Source organism: Rana temporaria, chromosome 13, assembly GCF_905171775.1.
Source record: "Rana temporaria chromosome 13, aRanTem1.1, whole genome shotgun sequence".
NCBI lineage: Eukaryota > Metazoa > Chordata > Amphibia > Anura > Ranidae > Rana > Rana temporaria.
This window is the reverse complement of record NC_053501.1, coordinates 51,272,118-51,292,340: the sequence shown is the minus strand read 5'-3', so window position 1 is coordinate 51,292,340 and position 20,223 is coordinate 51,272,118. Positions and strand designations below refer to the sequence as shown.

Here is a 20,223-nt window from a genome sequence, read left to right as displayed (position 1 = left end):
TGTAAAAAAAATAAAAGCAGCAGCGGGTTTACTACCGCTTTAAGGCTCCATGTACATAAGACGTTGCTAACCGGATGTTCAGAAGCAGTTGGACATTTAAAAAAAAAAAAAAAAAAGTTCAGACGCTAAACACGGTAACCCACGTTTTGTTTTATAGGCGTTTTTGGCTATTTTTTGGCTATTTAAAAAAATAAAAAATGTAAAGCTTCTAAACACAAACGCAGCAAAACAGCATTTTTAAATGTGTGTTACTATCAAGTTAAATCGTTCAGGTGAGGTTGTAAAAACGTCCCGTGTACATGAAGCCTAAGCTTCACTTGATACGTTTCAGATAAAGGGCAGTAATAAGTGCCATTGCCAATCAGAGGCATTAGTAATTGCACTTAGATTTTCCAATGTGTTGTTTCAAACCAAAGGTTATATGAAGAAGAGGGACAGAATCAAAGAATATTGTTTGCTGGGTGTTATGGTGGGTCCCAGTACCAACGTTTTTTTTTTTTTTTAAATCAGCAGATGTCTCTCTACATACTATATCTGCTCTTCTATGTGCAGCTTCATTAGATTTTGTTGATTTGGAGTCATTCTCTACATCCAACTAATTTTTTTTAGGACCGGTCTGCCAAAAATTGATACTTCATTTCTGGGTACATTCTAGTGGTTTAAATAGTACTCACGGAGAAGCAATGACATAGCTGTAGGAGTCCCAGAAGCTCCGTCTGCTGCAGCAGTGGTTCACCTCCACCACTTTCACCCATAGACAAAATCTCAGGGTTGAAAATTCAGACTATTACTGTATACACTGCAAGGGTCTCAATTTTCCAGTAAGAGAAGAGATTATTGCATAATGACAGAATAAATCTAGAAAATATTAAAATTACAATCTCAGCATTTTGTGTCCTTCATTCTTCTGAGTATTACATAGAGTGGTGGGGTTTCAAAATCAAAGCAAACCACATGATGCTATAGAAGGCTCAAGTCATTATTGTGCACGATTTGCTATTCAGTAATCAAATGAGTATCGTATTTGGCCTTAGAAATATTGACTTTCCAGGTATAAATGAGGATTCTATGCACATAACCCTGCACCCACGTTTCCCTGTCATCCGGTAGCTGTCAAGTGCTCTGGCAGTTCTTCAGCTCAATGACATAAGACCTTAGTTCTGGGGAGTTGAACACCCACACTCTCCTGCCCAAGACCAACGTAGCCACCACCAGCCACAGCTTCATTGGAGAGAGGAAAGTTGCTAAGGTGCCATAAGTCAATAAGAGGAAAAAGCAGGAATAGATCTGCCAGACCAAAAGGAGGAACATGAAGAAGTGAATCGGCACATAGACAATCTTCCTAGTGTGTCGCAGATGGGAAAAGAAACCATGACCCTTGCATCTACAAAGTAAACACCAGCACAGGTATGCAGTCAGGGGAATATTAAAGAACGCCATCTGCAAAAATAAAAAAAAGTAATGAGTGCACATGATACAGGATTATGGGAAGACATTCTTCACTAAAAATTGCACCATAAAGGATGAGTTAGGCACATGAATACTGGTAAGATATCCAAACTGAAGCTGTAAAACTACAACCCCAGTTCCAAAAAAGTTGCAAATCTCATAAAACCATATTTTATTCACAAAAGAAAATAGAACATATATCACATATTTAAACTGAGATCATGTTTTTTTTTTTTAAGAAAAAAGGTAATTTTGAAATTGATGGCAGCAACATTGATGGGCCGGGTTTACCACGGTGTAGCATCCCCTTTTCTTTTAACGATCTGTAAATGTCTGGGAATTAAACTGACCAGTTTCAGTAGTTTTGGGAATGTTTTCCCATTCTTGCCCGATATAGGATTCTAACTACTCAACAGTCCTGAGTCTTTGAAAATATTTCTCACATCTTGAAACGAAAAATACAGCAGTTTGGTGAAAGGATCAGACTGCAGGCAGGCCAGGTAAGCACCCGGACTCTTCTACTACGAAGCCATGCTGTTGTCATTGATGTAGCATGCGGTTTGGCATTATCCTGCTAAAATATGCAACTGAAGTTGTCTGGATGGGAGCATATGCTGCTCTAAAACCTGCATATACATCTTTCAGCATTGATGGCCTCTTCCCAGATGTGCAAACTGCCCATTCCATATGCACCAATGGTACCCCTATACTATCAGAAACACAGCTTTTTGAACTGAGTGCTTTAACCATTTAAGAACCGCCCACTGCATATATACTGAGGCAGGGCAACCCTATTGCGTGAAACGACGCACCCGTACGTCATTTCATGCACAAGACACTGTGGGCGTGAGCTGATGCGTGGGTCTGGCAAGAGAGGCAGAATGGGAATCTACCAATGTAAGCAAAGCAGATCCCCCATTCTGACAGGGTAGTACAGAGATAGATAGTTCCTAGTGATCAGGAACAGCGATCTCTCTGTACTCCCAGTCAGTCCACTGCCCCCCACAGTTAGAAACACCTCTCTAGGACACACTTAAGCCCTTGGATAGTGGCAACCCCTTCCCTGGCAGTGTCATTGGCAGATCACAGGCATTCAATACTGCCTTGCACACAAAGATTTCTCCAGATTCTTGGAATCTTTTGATATTATATACTGTAGGCAATGATATATTTCAGGGATATGCAATTAGCGAACCTCCAGCTGTTGCATAACTACAAATCCCATGATGCATAGCAAGACTCTGACAACCACAAGCATGACACCCAGAGGCAGAGGCATGATGGGACATTTAGTTTTGCAACAACTGGAGGTCCACTAGTATATTCCTGATATATTTCAAGTTTTTGCAATTTTATGTTGAGGAACATTATTCTGAATTGTATTTTTTTTATTTTTAGGTGCAGTTTTTTTTTTTTACAGATTGGTGAACCTCTAACCATGTTTACATCGGAGACACTCTGACTCTCTTGAAATGCTCTTTTTATACCCAGTCATGTTACTAAACAGTTGCCAATTAACCCAATTAGTTCTTTTAGCTCTTTCTTGTTAGTACCACTTACTTTGCCAGCTTTTCGTTGCACTAGCCTAGCTTTTTTGAGATATGTTGCTGCCATCAATTTCAAAATTACCTTTTTTTTTTTTTATTATGCGTTTTCTCAGTTTAAAATGTTTTCTTTTTCCTACTGTGTATAAAATATGTGTTTTAGTATTTGAATATCATTGCATTCTGTTTTATGTAGATTTTACACAGCGTCCAAACTTTTGGGGAATTGGGGTTGTAGTATCATTATTCATAACTGGAAAAGTAAACATTTTGTAAAAATAGTGGTCAGTCGCTCCACAGCCTATTTTGAATTTTCCCTTGCAACTACTTTAAGACTTTCCACTTTATATGACAAGCCCTGCACAACTTAAAAAGGGTTTGAACTTGTGTCCATACATTAGTCAGAATACACAGATCAGCCTGCAGGCCGGGCTGCAGGCTACAGCCTCCAAAGCCGATCTTGTGGCTAAAATTCAACAGGGTGGTTAAACAAAAGTCGATCAATAGATTGTCTTCTGTTCAATCATAGTTACAATACATGGATCAAAATTCAGCTGGTCCCTGACGAATCGGACACATTTTAATCCATGTATGGCTAGCTTATGTATGTATATATGCCATGCCCCTTCCCCAAAAAGGTCAGGCTGTGACCATCCCGCAAATTAAAAGTGTGTAAGCAAATGGTGGTTATTTACAATGGTGTCTGCTTCTGTAAGCACTGTAACTGTTACCAGGATGATTCAGTGCAACCTAACACTGTGTTACCAAGTTATTTTGTATCAACGTGTTACTACATATCAGATTTGCTATGTGATGTCGGACTTTAAGGCTACAGTCACACCGGCGATTAGTGCCAGTGCGAATTGTAGCGGCAGTTCCTTTTGCGGCCGCTGGCCCCATTCACTTTAGAGACTGGTCGCAGGTATTCACCGCTCCCTGCACAGCAAGCGATTACCTGTGGTGATCGCAGCTGGATGCGCTTTCACCAACCTCAAATTAGTACAAGAATTATAATGGATCACACTGCTAGGATGAGAAGGTCAATGACACAAACCTGCATTATTCCAACAACGTATGTGAGACTTCCATCTAGGAAATGTCCTCCAACAATCACGCCAAAGGCAAAGCAAACTCCCATGTGACCATCTATAATTTCCCCAATAAACCAAGGACCTGAAAGGACAGGAGGTAAAAATGCTCAATAAAAAAAATAACTGGAGAATTTCTAAAAGCTTTAAGTGGTTGTAAAGGTTTTAATTTTTTTTTAAATAACAAACATGTTATATTTATCTCCACTGTGCAGCTCGTTTTGCACAGAGTGGCCCCGAACCTGGTCTTCTGGGGTCCCTCGGCAGCTGTCTCTGCCCCCCCCGCAAGGACGCAACACCTTAATGCGAGTGAGCTAGCATGGTGTTGAGTGCTTGCGGGCGCGCTCCCGTTATACAGCTGACGGTCATAGCCGCTCACTGTATCACTCGCAACACGCCCCCCCCCCCCCCGGCGCACTGCATCATTGGATGTGATTGACAGCAGCGCAAGCCAATGGCTGCGCTGCTTTCAATCAACCAATGAATGAGCCAGGAAGTCCCGCACCGTGAATGAGCCAGGAAGATGGTCAAAGAGCCTGCTCGTTTAAGGTGCGGGACTTTCGAGGGGTCAGGTAAGTAATCGGGGGGGGGGGCTGCCAATATCTCGGATGTTTTTTCACCTTAATGCATAGAATATATTGAGGTGAAAAAACATTTACCTTTACAACCCCTTTAAGGCCACTGTTCACACAAATGGAAAACACATACTGCATCAGGAACATTTTTGGCTAATTTATTATAGCAAAAAATATTGTTTATAGTGCAAAAAAATTTAAATAAAAAAAATCGCAGAGGTGATCAAATACCACCAAAAGAAAGCTCTATTTATGGGAAAAAAAGCATATACATTTTGTTTGTGCACAATGTTGCATGACCAAGCAATTGTCAGTTAAATCGACGCAGTGTCGAATTGCAAAAAGTGCTCTGGTCAGGAAGTGGGTAAATCCTTCCGTGGCTGAAGTGGTTAATATCCCTTAATTTCCTGCCACTCCAGGACCAATTCGTCCTTTGCTCAAATATTTAATAAAATTTGCAAATTTATTTTCTGAAAGCAGAGGACCTAAAAAAAAGAAAGAAAAAAAGAACAAAAAAAACACAGTTGCACTTTTTTTTATGTTGCAAGACATTTGCTTTACTGTTTGTGAAGTCTAAAAAATGTTGGTATAAAATGTTAATTGCATCTCTAAATCTCCTGTTAAATATAAAACACAACCTTACTGTTTTGCTGCTACCGGCGTAAAGCATACGGTGGCATAGTACCGCTTCCAGCAGAACTGTATTGACTGCTGATTAAATAAATAGCTATGATCAGCTTGTCAACCCCTGATCATAGCAATTCATTCAAAAAGTTGCCATTCTGGTTTATGAGTGAATTGTTTTACAAATGAACAAGAAGCACTCTGTACAGACTACCACGTATGGATTAGAGGTCTTTTAGAAACTCTGAAAGCTGTAAATGAAAAAAAAAAAAAACCTGAAATATTGAAAAAATGGTTTGGCCCCCTGAGGTGTAAAGTGGCATTCCAGGGGGCCTGCAGGCAAAAGCGTTTAACACCTTTTCTTTACTTTGTTTTCACTTATCTTTTATTATCACAAAGGGAATGGCATTGTGATTGTAAAGTGCAGGTGACAGGTTCTCAATCTGCAATTTTTTAACAGACTTACCTATGGCGGTGAAAAGAGTCAACAGTACAATGGCATAGAAGAAAACACTGTTCTTGCTTAGTACATGCAAAGAGAAAGAGGCCAGTGCAAAATTTCCAGGGGGTCCTAGAAGCATAAAAAATACAAATAAAATACCGTTAGTGAATATTGCTATGATTTTTTTTTTTATAAATGTAAATAATGATGTTGTGAAAACGAGCAGAGCGGAATCCATTATCACATCCTAACTTTCTTTAAAGTTTTCATGGCTATTAGCTACACTAGCCTTCCTCATAGATAAATTGTAATTTGAAAGGATTTGAAGCATTTATTTGGTACATTGTAATAAAAATACTGTTTTTATTGTAGGCTAAAAAAAATTGCACAAAAAGGAAACATTTTTGATTTTTTTTTTAAAACTGTAAATGTTCTGAATGAATGGATAGAATGAAAACTTATATAGCGCAACACATGCGAATTTAATCGCCTCTGGGCGCTTGTTGTTCCTGTCTCCTTTGGTATCAAAAGAGATGAGTTTTGATCTTTCTCCTGAATGCTAAGTGATTCTCCTCCAACCGAATGCTGGTTGGTAAAGCGTTCCATAGTCTAGGCCCTTGGACCACGAATCTCCTTTCTCCTTTGGACTTGTATCTGGCTTTGGGTATCTGGAGGAAATTTTGATTGGTGGAACGCAGAACGCGATTGGGTTTATGAGCTTTTATTTTTTCGCATAGATAATGGGGAGCGTTCCCATAGATACATCTATGCGTTAGACAGAGTGCTTTAAAAGTGATTCTGTCTTTTACTGGTAACCAGTGAAGGGCTCTCAGTGAAGGTGAGATTGATTCCCAAGGTTTTTTCCCAGTCACAAGTCTAGCGGCCGTATTTTGAACAACTTGTAGACGAGCGATTTGGTACTTGGGGAGTCCGAGGTAAAGGGCATTTGCATAGTCCAATCTTGAGTTTACAATAGCTCCCACCACGACCGCTATGTCTTCCTTGGGAATAAAAGGAGTAAGTCTGCGTAGTAGGCGCAGCAGATGGTGAGATCCGCTGACTACTGACCCTATTTGTGCGTCCAATGTCATGTGAGAGTCAAAGATGACCCCGAGACTTTTGACTTTGGCGCTAGAATGGGCGGGGGGGTCCAGGTTGTTGTAGGTTGATTCATACGCTTGGCGTGAAACAGGAGAAGTTCTGTTTTCTCTCCGTTGAGTTTAAGATAACTCTTTGTCATCCAGTCCTCTATCAAAGAGAGGCATGTCTCTAGATTGAGGTGACGATCCTTTTTATTGCAAATGCGGAAATATAGTTGCGTGTCGTCTGCATATGAGTGGTAGAGCAGTTTTTGACTGCTAATAATCTCAAAAAGAGGGCGAAGATAGATGTTGAATAACACCAGCGACAGGGGGGATCCTTGAGGGACTCCGCACGATACCGTGTGTTTCTCAGAAGTGAAAGGTCCTAACTTCACTATTTGCGATCGGTTTTCCAAAAAAGAGGAGAACCAAGATAAAATCGCCTTCTGCGACTCTGGCTACTTCAGCTAGCCGAGTCAATAAAAGCTTGTGGTCTACTGTGTCGAAGGCTGCGCTCAGGTCCAACAGAACCAGAAGACAAGATTCTCCTTCATCTGCGGCCTCGAGAGCGTCGTCCCATATTTTGAGCAATGCGGTTTCTGTCCCGTGTCCAGGCCGGAATCCCGATTGAAATGGGTCAAGTAGGTTGTGGGTATCTAGATGATGTTGCAGCTGTTGTACCACTAATTTTTCCATTACCTTTGAGAGTACATTTAGACCTGTTATTGGACGACGGTGGAGTGGGTCCTTGGGGTCCAGGTTGGGTTTCTTCAAGATGGGTCGAATTATACCCTCCTTCAACTGGGAGGGCACTATGCCTTCCCTGAAGGATTGGTTGATAAGCTGCGTGATAGGAGGTGCCAGGATGTCGGCGCATTCCTTCAGCAGTTTAGTGGGGATGATATCATTCGGCGCGGTGCTGTTACGCAGAGTACCGATGATATTTTTAGTGGCATGGATAGAGATAGGTTCCAGCGTGAACTTACCTGGTTGTGGTGAATTACTGCAGGTATTGTGTAAATCATTACGGGGAAAGTTGAGGGGGGAATTATTTTGCTGAATGCTTTGTCGGATCCCCTCGATTTTTATTAATGAAGTAATCCGACAATTCACTGCAAAATTCTTGTGAGTCCGAATTGGGGGCTTCAAGACATCTTGGATTCATGGTCTGAGTGACCAATTTAAAGAGTTCGCGTGGGCGATTAAGGGCGCTGTTGATAGCCTCGGAAAAATAGTTTTTCTTGGCTTTGAAGATTTCTTTGTGGTATTTTCTTGTTGTTGCTTTGTAGACGATAAGGTTCTCATCTGAAGAGCTTCTTTTCCAGGCGGCTTCCGCCCTTCTACGCCCTTCTGACAATTAGATCATTAAACAGAGGCACACTGCACTTCCTCAGCCTACAGGCAAGACTGCTGCCTGAAGATTGCAGCGTGCACAGTCTGTATTGCAGAACGAGACCCAGTAGATATACGAACTGGATACTCTGACACTCTGACACCGAGTGGTCTTAACATGGATATCAATTTTAAATTTAAATATGTTATTTCAAGCAGCTCAAGGATAAGGGTTGATGTTTTCCAATGATTTAAAATGTATATATTTTTTGTGTAGGTTTTAAACATTGGGTGTACTAAGATTTTAGGGAATCGCAATTGATATTGAAAATAAGTACAAGTAGTAATATCTACCACAAGATGGGCATTAGAAAAGATTAGCCAGCTAAGGGTATATGAAGAGCGGAGCGAAAGAAGGTGGGTACCGATCTCTGAAGACATCCTACCAATGAAACGCCTTAGGTGGGGCTACCTCTGTGATGCAACTTCCACTATTTGGACTGCTTGGCCATACCAAGTATAAACAGCAGTGTAGCAGAGTACAAACTAAGTAGACTGTCAAGCAGCAGAGCTGTAGAACTGTCAGTTGGTATAGAAAATATAAAAAAGAGGGGCAATGGATGACTGAAAGATTTACAACTCTTGAAGCTCAACCCTACAAAATATCAGATGTGTGTGCACATCAAAAGGCATCTGACTCGGAAGCAAGTCAATCCCAGCACGCTTACTAAAACTTGCTAGGAAAAATGGCATGCTCGAGATTATTCTATATTGCTTTTGTACAGATTCGTACAGAACTCAATACTAAAACTTGCATGTAATACACAACACCCCCCATAGAAAGCTGGAGATAAAAATCCGACATCCATTTAGAAATTAGCATAATTTCCATCTCATTCTCCAGACCTCTTTATTTCCCTTTGTATGACAAAGATTGATTTTTTGGCTGTTTTTATTACATTCTCCATTCCACATTGTCTCTTATTAGCTGCTTAGCAAGTCAACCGTTTTAAAATGACAAAATTTAACCCAATTGTTTTGACCAGCACAAACATTTCCTTTAAAATTACATTTTAACAGTATAGATTTGCTGCATGGTGTTGCCACTTTGTTAGACTGCATTGGCTCAAATAAGTTACCCAATCAGCTTATAGCTCGAAAATGTTCTGGTTGACAAAATGTAATCTTTCCAGGTAATAAAATAAAATTTGTGGCATAATCAAAATCATCACCAATATTCCTGTTTAGGAACACCCTAATTGCACCTAAAATAGAAAAAAATAAAATAAAAATGGAACAATCTGCTTAATTGCTGAGATGATCAAGTCAGGCTGTAGAACAAAGTGTTCTGTTCACAAGAGGCAACGCTTACTGAGTTAGGTAGGATGTGATGGAAGGACTGAACTGCAGGAGCAACAAACCATGTTGTACCAAAAATGGAACTAGTGCCATGACCTGACCTACATGGCTGTCTAGAGTCCGACTCACTCATTTCACTACAGTAACTATTAATAATTGTGGCTGCATTGTGACTTCACAAGTCAGGTCTCCTGGAATAATAAACCCATTCATCTTTCAACAAGAACATGACCCAAAACATTACCACTGTGTTCCAGCTCACACTGGTGCTAAATGAAAAGAAATGCCAAGGTCAGATCCCTACTTTTCTTTCTCTGAAAATGTTTAGGTCAGAGAAGTTTTAGCTAAACATCTTAAAGGAATGCATTACCTGTGCAGTTAAACTCTAGACAGAGTCTTTACGGTTTTCAACCGCAGAAAAGGTTTTACTGCCATTTCCCCTTAAACATAAAGGGTGGTATATATCCCCTAATTTCCTGTCCCAGTGTGCGAGACTAATGCATACCATATATAATGAATATTTACAAGCTGAATTAAAATGATATAAGACCATCTACAACTAGAAAATGCATTTCCTGCAGAAAATGCGTGGGAATGCTGAATAGCTGAATTGCTAAAGCTAACTGGATGAATAGCTTAAATCCGTAAGAAAAAGTTGAAGAAGTGAGAATAGTTGGAAAAGTAGGAAAAGCTGAAAAGCTTTTTTTTATAAAAGCGGACACTAAACTGAATTGTTGGCTTTAAAAGTTTTCAAATAATAAGCCCAATAACAAACTCAGTTTAAAATCGATACAATTTCCTAAAATGATCACTAAACTTAAACAGCTTTTTCACAAAAACTGTAAAAGAAATCGAACTGAAACGATATATCCGGATAGCTGAATATGTTATGAACATTTTAAAGTTTGTTTAGCTTCTGTAGGTGAAAGTATGAAGGAGCTGAAACTTTTGGGAGCAGAAGAAGATTTTAAGGATTTCGTGCTCTCATTGACTTCAATGTTAAAAAAGTGTAAAAAAGCCTAATATTTTAAAAAGTATAAATTGCACAAAAAAAATTAAGAAGTCCCATCATAAGCTGAAAGAGCTGAACATTTTAAAAGTTGAATGGTTTTAATAGCTGAAAGTATGCAGAAGTTACTCAGAGCCAAAAAACATATGGAATAATAAAATTAAAATTAAGAATAAAAAAACAAAAACAAATTAACAATAGTGGGACTGCTGAGGCATCCCCACTAATTATACGGATACGAAAAAATCCTTCCACAGGTTGTAGCAATAGGACCTGCAGCTGTTAAAAAGGGAAACATTTTCTGGAGAAGCATAGGCGGTCATTGCTGATTTTTTATGCAGCAAATGCTAGTTGCTTGTCTGCCAAGCATTTGAGTCAGAAATCCAGGACATGCATGTATAGAAGGACATCTGACAGTTGGGGCTGTGAAGAAAGTCCTTAGTACTGCAAGGTTGTGTGAAGATCCCTGGCTCACAACAGATGTGACAGATCAGGGAGAGACTGCAGCAGTAAGAACATGTTCTACCCTAAAAACAGGTGGAACATGTAACATATTCCCAAAGGTGAACTTATCCTTTAACACTAAAATATTAAACTTTTTTTTAACCCCTTTACGCCAGCAGTATGCATATATGCAGCCTCTCGGCATGTGGGCCTTAACGTAGAGTGGCCGCATATATGCAGCCCTGTGTAAACCACTTATACTGAGAGCATGATTTCAGCACGATAGCTGTTGGAGATCGGCAAGTTGTCAATGCAAACTTGCGATCGGGAGCTTTCTGATCATGTGATTGCTGTGACAGACAATCACAGCGGTCACATGACCTTAACGCCCGCTTCCGCCTCCTGGCTTTTAGAACTTGTAAAGGGCTGGGAGGCGACCTGCTTGAAAGGGATAAGTGACATTTTTTTTAAAATAACAAACATGTTGTTATACTTACCTGCACTGCAGTGGTTTTGCACAGAGCAGCCCTGATCCTCCTCTTTTTTGGGTCCCCTGCTGGCGCTCCTGGTTCCTCCTCTCCAGCCAGTGCCCCCAATAGCAGGCCAATGACTCTGGGGGCACTGGTGCGTGCTAGCTCCTGAGTCCCACGCTATGCGTCCATAAGAAAAAGAGCATAGAGCCCTGCTCTCTCCTCATTGGCTCACTGGTTGCAATTGGCAGTAGCCACCGTCTCCTGCTGCTGTCTCAGTCAATGAGGAACGAGAGACCCAGGAGAAGCTGAGCTCTTGTGCACATCACTGGATCGAGAGGGAGCTCAGATAAGTTTTAGGGGGGGGCTGCCGCTACAACTAGAAGATTTTTTATCTTCATGCATGAAGGTACAAAACCTTGAGCCTTTAAAACCACTTTAAACAGTAAAGTGTTGAACTTTAATCTACAACTTATGAGAAAAAGGTTACAACATGCTTACATTTCTCTCCTACAAGATTTTCTTTCATTACATGGTTATAGCCCGTTTTGTACCAGGCAACAAAAGAATGACCTCAATACTATAATGGAAGCACTAGACTAGTTGACACATACCTCTCAGCTTTGGCTTCTTTCTTATTCTGAAAACAAGAAGTACAAGGAGTTGACCCAGTACAATGACAATAAATAGCACCTGTGCCTGTGGAAAGACAAAAGGACACACACAGTATATTTAGAATTTGGAGTCTGAAATTTAGGGAAATAAAAAGGTCATAGACCATGTTTAAAAAAAATATGAGATATATATATATATATATATATATATATATATATACACACACACATATACACACACACACACACATACATACATACATACATACATATATACACACACACATATACATAAATATATACACACACACACACACACACACACACACACACACACACACACACAACTTTAGCTCAGTTTTATGGATTTTCCATTTGATTTTAATTGTCAAATTTTGAGGTTTGCTTTAAAGAAAAAAAAAAAAACAATCCTAACTTACCACAACGTGGTGATCTGTAAGGAGAATCAGAGATGGAAACAGGCTGAAGCTGACAGAAACATCATCTTCTAAGCTGAACAGATGGCTTCTGGTTTGTTTCCGCTCAGCAGCATCCTACGATACAAATGGTGAAGTGTTGATAAAATAAACCCTATGATTGCTGGCCACACAGAGCCACCCAAAGTGATCATTTAATACAAAAATCATCTGGTCAAAACTGATGCCGATTTGTTTGTTTTTTGGTGTATTTTGTGTGCCTTGAAAATTTAGTCTAGGGACAAACAGCCGGTCAGTGAATTTTTATTACAACCTTACTTGGTCAAAACAAATTCAGAGTCTCACCACGCACTTTTAAGACCAAACTAGAGAAGGTAGCAAGATCAAATATGTATGAACAAGAAGGGGTTTGTGTAATTATTGTGCTCATCATCAACCATGGTTTACATACAAGCACATTTTTAATCAGTAAAACATACAAAAAGGCAAACGATCAGAATACATGCATTAGTAAAGGAAAAGGTCATCCAATATGTATCTGCAGACAGAGAAAAACGTATATGATGAATTTAGGTTATCAAAAAGGCACATGGCATGTCAATACAACTCTACATTTACCGTATTTTTCGGACCACAAGACGTAATTTCTTCCCCCAAAAATATGGTAAATATGGTAAATCTTCCACATTTGAATTAGGCGGGCTTACGCAGGCCTATTTACGCTACGCCGCCGCAACTTACGGAGCAAGTGCTTTGTGAATACTGCACTTGCCTGTCAAAGTTGCGGAGGCGTAGTGTAAATAGGATACGCTACGCCCGCACACAAATACGCGCTCCCTACCTGAATCTGGCCCAGTTTCTGTATATGTTTTCTTTTTGTTTACCTTCGCTTGGACTTTGATCTCATGTAGTCCAGTCATATATGCTTCAGCACTCCACTCTAACACGTACAATGGACCAGAGGAATTCTCGGCGTCTCCCAGTTCAATGCCATCTATGAACACCTTGACAGAGATGATGGGATCCGGGGAAAATACCAGCACTCTTAAAACAAACAGAATCATCAATTACTTCTCTCATTGGTAGTATTTGTATTTTTGTCCTCACTCTAAAATCCTCTCTCTGATTTAATTGAAGGACCTTCTGATGGATGGGTTTGATGCTGCCACCTTCAGGAGCAGGAGGCTAGAGCAACTTTTAAGCACGCATGGGGGCAGCCCGCTGGTGGTGGCAAAACCTCCCATATGCAACCCCGGATTCAGTTACAAGCCAGCAGTACAAAGATAAAATATGGATTCATAAGATTTGCAAATAATGCATTCTGTTTTTATGTAGATTTTACACAGTGTCCCAATTTTTTGGAATTGGGCTTTGTAAAATTCCTTAGCTACTATTACAATCAGATATGATCGTAACTTATGTCCTGTCCTGGCATACAGGACAAAGTTCTGGATTGTTACTTTTGGATGCAATATATAGTAAATCTATTTGATTGGTATCCAGAGATAAAAGTGACTGTCCAAAAATGAATATGTTCCCACATATATTTAACACAGCCGCATAATGACACAGACATAGTAAACTGCACCAAACTTTTCACATCTATTAGACCCCAGATCTCTCCTCTGGCCTCCAGATGCTGGTAACGGCTTGTCAACAAACAAACCAGAACAGGAAGCGATGAAATCTTCGCCACTTACGGTTTTGGACTTCACACAGTGAGAGGAGCAACATCAGTTTCTCTCACTGTGTGCAGGAAAGCTGAAGTTGCCAATTCCATCCTTACCAGGCTCCCCGACAGGACGGGAGAGCACAGTAAAGGCAGTGACAGGCAGGGGGGCTTAGAACCCCATCCGCTGCCTGTAAAAGTGATTGAGCAGCTATATAGCCAATAGGATCACTTACCGCATAAGATTGGAATTGTCTCCTGAGAAAAATGGTAACAGATCATAGTTGTAGCCTGATTCACGATCCCGGTATAAACACCTCAAAATTGGGCCGTATAGATATGTACGATGGTATTGAAGTGGTTCACCACATAGGCAAAGAACAGGTTAATGTTATTGACACCTGCTGACTCTTAACTGTATTGACTGGGTTCTGCATTGTATGTTGAGTTGTGCTTTCCCAGTTTAAACTGTATGAAACATTACTGACAATTTTGTTGTTATCCTTTCACATAAAACATCCGATACCTGATGTGTGTGGAGTGCTGGATTCGCTTCAATGGCTCCACTGCTGGGTTTGTATACAAAACAGATTTGGGGTTAGTAATGAGAATTGCAGGCCACTCATCATGTCGCAGGTCTATGAAGCTGAACAGGTCATGATCGAAGACAAATATCCGGTATCTGTGCAAGAAAATCTGTTACATTATGACATTTTAAACATGATTTGTACAACGAAAGCCTGCCTTGTTTATCTACAACACTATTCTCAGCACCATGCGCTGCTATCCAGCAAAAGGGACTCAATTAGAGACCTATAATTTTTTTAGTAAAAACTGAACTCCTTTTCCCCATGTAATGAGAAAAGAAGAGGGGGAAGTGTTCTGTAGTTCTAAAACATATTTTATCCTGGGTAAAACTGGGGCTCCTCCATACATACAGTGCAATTACTCCAGGACAGAGTGCGTTACTGGGAAGATAACCAGGTGAAATAAAAAGAAAATGAATGCAATCATTACATCTGAGGACTGGCAAGATAAAATCCATTACATTTTTGTTCTTGGGGTAAGGCCCTTTTCACACGGGAACGGATCTGCTTTCATCGGTTCGCCATCTCAGCAGGAGATCTCTCCGCAGAGCCGGCGGATGACAAGTCCCTCTCTGCTCACTGAGCGGGGAGGGGCTTGTGCAGCGCCGCTGTCTCCTATGGAGAGATCTGACGAAAATGGACAGCATGTCCTTTTTTATCAGATCTTATCTGATCCGTCATGGTCGATCATCCGATCCGTCGGATTTTAGCGGATTGGATGTCAGAGGACATGTCTCTGCTGACATCCGACGCTCCATAGAGAAGAATGGAGCGGCCGTTCAGGTCCGTCGACAAAACTGACAGGCAAACCTGAACGGGCCGACCATGTGAAAGGGGCCTTAGGGTATTCTTGAAGGCGTCTCTTTAAAAGCAGTACGGATTATAAAAGACATCTGTGTTTTATGGTGCCGCCAATTTAAAACAGAGCACTGCTGTAAAGTGGTTGTGAAACTATGATTTACCTCAACTAACACAGCTTAGTTGAAAGAACTGTATAGTCTCACCGGGTTAGCAAGGCTGTTAGTAAGTTAGTGCCCCCACATCAAGCAGCTTGCTATGGGGCCACCCGAACCGAGTTACAGCTCCCTGTCCCCATTCATATACAGACCCCCAACTTGACCCTACCCCTCTCTCTCCTGATTGGCTAGCTGACTTGCTGCTGCTGCGTCTCAGCCAATCAGGAGGGAGAATCTCAGACAGCTGAGACACTTGTGGACATTGCTGGACAGAGAGAAACCTCATGTAATTATATGGGGGGCTGCTGCACACTCAAAGGAGTTTTATCTTAATGCATAAAATACATCAAGATAAAAAACCTTCTGACTTTACAATCCCTTTAAGCCCAAAAACAAAAATTTCATAAATTGCAGCTCACCATTTCTTACACGAGGTAGCTGCTTTAGTTTTGGTTTGTATGCTTTTTCCCCCCTTTAATTTTCACTGGTGATCCAGCCAGTAAGTTACTTTTCAACTTCCTTTAACAGAACAAGCTGACCAGATAAAGCAGCAATTGGAGGGTTACGACAAACTTTACCACTGACAGGGATGCTTACAATAGTCGGCTTTTATTCATGTACATAAAACCACCCCCCAAAAAAAATAATTGCTGTAACTGCTTATAAAGTGTTATCTGGTAGGCATGATGCAGCGATCTCATCCTTTCCGAGAGTTAGGTGCTCACTGAGAAGCATTAGAAACAAAATGGCAGTGGGTGCAGAATAAAGTGAACAACCACTAATCTGCACATGTTCTATGCTAAAGCCAGGAACCTGAGTCCATGTACAGAGAAGCCCTTACCATGATTCTAGGCCATAATAAGTTCCAGGCTATACCGGTCACAGTGAGCACACCCTCCCAAAGGGGTCTTCAGGGTCCAGGAACCACAGAAATAGACAATGGCCCTGGACCAGTAAAGCACAATGCAGATAACTTTAGCACTAAGCTTCATGCCAAGGTGAGCGCCGAAAGCAGGATCCAATGCCTGAAGCAAACATTACAGGCCAGCTCCACTTAGTGGGGTCTGGGTATGGTCCTAAAGATACACACCAAGGGTAACTATTCCTGAAACTGCTAGGTAGTGCAACGCAATAAGCGGTTGATAGAAGTGTCAGTTGGGAAAAAAGAAAAAAAAAAAACTTCACTAGGACAACAGATCCATCACCTAAGGTCACTAGAAAAAAACTGGAACCTCATGGAGTGGGTGGGGTTATATGGTTATTCTCTAGGAGAGTGATGGTGAACCTTGGCACCCCAGATGTTTTGGAAATACATTTCCCATGATACTAAACTACACTGCAGATTGCATGAGCATCATGGGAAATTTTGTTCTAAAACCTCTGGGGTGCCAAGGTTTGCCACCACTGCTCTAGGGGCTGCCCTAGCAAAGATTTTTGCCAGTGTCCAATGACCTTAAAAAGTAGCAACATATACAGTAACCCATGGTCTAGGAATACCCATTCTGTGTCCTGTACTGTACAAATAAGATATTAATGTTACCTCCTATTCTTCATCCAGTCTCCAAGCTCCAGCTCCAGGGTGCCCTGCTGATGTTGACTATGCAGGACAGGTGCCAGCCCTCCCAGAGTGTGCAGGTGACCACACATGTATGCCACAGCTGAACTACGAAGAAAAACAAAACAAAATGTTTGCAACCTGTGACCTTTTCCCTAGGGAAAACTTACCAATTTTGTATACCAAATGTTTTAGATGTTAATCGACTTTCTTCTAGAAAAATAAAAAAGACAGTCCCACCATTTTAATGACAGCTCCAATGTGAATAATTCCAAAATTGTCCCGTTAAGCCACTTCAATATTGAGCACTTTCTGCCCAGGCCAATTTTCAGCTTTCAATGCTGTTGCACTTTGAATGAAAATTGCGTGGTCATGCAACACTGTACTCATGAAATGTTTATAATTTTTTGGACACAGAGCTTTCTTTTGGTGGTATTTAATTACCACTGTTTTGTTTTACTTGTTTGCTAAACAAACAAAAACAAACATAAAAAAAAAAAAAAAAAAGTTTTGTTATAAAATTTTGCAAATAAGTAATTTTTCTTCTTCAATGATGAGGCTGTACTAACACCCCAAAATTACAACTTAAAAAAACTCACCATGTGACTTACTAAATACCTTGGGATGCCCACTTTCCAAAAATGGGGTAATTTGGGGGGTATTTGTACTTTCCAGGCTTGTTAGTGTAAGAAATTAGATATGCCTTCAGTGCTTAAGGTGTGATCAATTTTCAATGATTGGCACTATAGCTTGTAGACTCTTTAGCTTTCACAAAGACCAAATAATATACACTAATTAAGTTTATTTTATGAAGAAAAATTACTAAATTTGCCAAATTTTATGACAGAAACAAAGAAATATTTTCGGTCTTTTTATCATTTATAGCATTAAAAAAAAAACACTAGTGATTAAATACCACCAAAAGAAAGCTATATTTGTGTAAAAAAAAAAAAGAAAGAAGCAAATTTAATTTGGGTACAGTGTTGCATGACTGAGTAATTGTCAAAGTGTGAAAGCGCTGAAAGCTGAAAATTGGCCTGGACAGCAAGGGGGAGAAAGTGCCCAGTATTGAAGTGGTAAATACAGCAATCCCCCCCCCCTTTTAAAAAACGGACCCCTTAAAGTGTATAACCCCAAAATGCATATTTTATGTTCTCTTATTTCTTAGTTTGCTATCAAATACTTGGTGATCCTGCCATTTCCTCTTGCTTCCTGTTCCAAGTTATGCCAAGCATAAGAGAAGATATGTGCTGGCGTGGTTGGTCAGCATACCTGGTATTGGTGCTAGAATGTGCTGACACACAGCGTGCTTGTATCTCCCATAGTTAGTTTAGGTGCCTCACTCCCTGTCCAACCCTATACTATGTACAACAGGGGTAGGCAACCTTAAAGCGGTGGTTCACCCACACTAACAACATTTTACCATTAAATTAGGCATAGTAGCGCGAGCTACAGTATGCCTGTATTGATTTTTTTATCCCCGTACTCACTGTGCAATCCTCTATAGAAGATTCCGACTCCCCGCGGGGAATGGGCGTTCCTATCAAGAGGGAGGATGATTGACAGCCGGCTATGGCACGTCACGCTCCCCGAAGATAGCCGGAACAGGTCTCGGCTCTTCACGGCGCTATATGGCGCCTGCGCACAGACTATGCGCAGGCGCTGTGAAGCGCCGAGTCCTATTTTGTGCCATAGCCGGCCGTCAATCATCCTCCCTCTTGATAGGAACGCCCATTCCCCGCGGGGAGTCGGAATCTTCTATAGAGGATTGCACAGTGAGTACGGGGATAAAAAATATTAAAAAAAAAAAATGTTTCATTAGGGTGAACCACCGCTTTAAAGAGGTGGAGATCTACCTGGACAACATGGGAGAAATCAAACAGGCCCAGTGCCGCCTCCTCAAACCCGATTTAATCCTCCAATTGCCGTACTACAGTGTTGTAAATTGCATGCATTGCACATTAATGTTGCCTCCTTATCACCTGTCAAACACACTTGGATAATTTTTTCAAAAGAGCAGCAGTGCCTGCTGCACTTGTGAATAAGCCCTTAGTTGAATTCAGCAGCGGCACCCTAAGTGCTTGTTCATGTGTAAAGTTGGGGGGGGGGGAATTAGGTCCCCTGTTGCTATTGGTAGATGCCACCACCTGCCAATCGGGACCCATTACAGTAATTGGGCAACTCTGCGAGTGCCCCACAACTGCATGCTTTTGCGGTGTCCAAGGGAATCAAAGCAAGTGATGAGAAAGCAACACAGTGCATTAACCCCTTGTTTTCTGTACTGCACAAGGTTGAAGGACTCTTGCAGAGTGGCCTCATTCATTTGAATGTGTCATGCTCCCGCTGTGGCGGAGACATGTGTACACCCCTGGCTACTGCAGCAAAAGGGGGTTAGTTAGGGCGGAGTGATAAATACAGGTATTAACTATGGGGTTTTACCACTCCCCAAATTGCAAATGTAAATGAACCCTTATGCCGCGTACACACGATCGGACATTCCGACATCAAAACCGTGGATTTTTTTCCGACAAATTGTTCGCTCAAACTTGTCTTGCATACGCACGGTCACACAAATGTATTCGAAAATTCCAAATGTCAAGAACGCTGTCATGTACAACACTACGACAAGCCGAGAAAATTTAAGTTTCATGATTCTGAGCATTCGTCGCATCGATTCCAAGCATGCGTAGGATTTTTGTGCACCGGAATTGGCTACAGACAAAAAATTGAGAACCAGCTCTCAAACATGTGTTGACGGAAATTCCGACAGCAAATGTTTGATGGAGTAAAAAGGGATTGCTTTTCTTCTGATTTTGCCACTGCTTTCCAGGCTTTGCTTGGGGGGGGGGGGATTCCTTGTTGTGTGAATCTAGTATCATGCCCTGTACACGCGTGCGGGATTTCCGACAGGAAAAGTTCTCATCGGAAATCCCAAGGGGAAAGCCGAGAACCTGCTCAGGCAGTCTTTACCCCTAGACACGCCGGTG

At 41.1% G+C, this 20,223-nt stretch overlaps 1 protein-coding gene across 2 annotated transcripts in view; it reads right to left on the bottom strand.

Moving 5' to 3' along the window:
* Positions 1-488: 488 nt before the first annotated feature.
* TMEM62 (transmembrane protein 62) overlaps positions 489-20,223 on the bottom strand; it is a 35,670-nt gene continuing 15,935 nt past the window's right edge. For both annotated transcript variants that reach the window (XM_040333638.1, XM_040333639.1), the window contains 8 exons: positions 17,222-17,344; positions 14,665-14,820; positions 13,354-13,513; positions 12,473-12,586; positions 12,033-12,117; positions 5,747-5,851; positions 4,048-4,166; positions 489-1,440 (listed from right to left, as the gene is read on the bottom strand). In XM_040333638.1, coding sequence (XP_040189572.1) covers positions 1,114-1,440; positions 4,048-4,166; positions 5,747-5,851; positions 12,033-12,117; positions 12,473-12,586; positions 13,354-13,513; positions 14,665-14,820; positions 17,222-17,344 — 1,189 coding nt within the window. In that variant the 3' untranslated portion in view covers positions 489-1,113. The remainder of the gene's footprint in view (positions 1,441-4,047; positions 4,167-5,746; positions 5,852-12,032; positions 12,118-12,472; positions 12,587-13,353; positions 13,514-14,664; positions 14,821-17,221; positions 17,345-20,223) is intronic.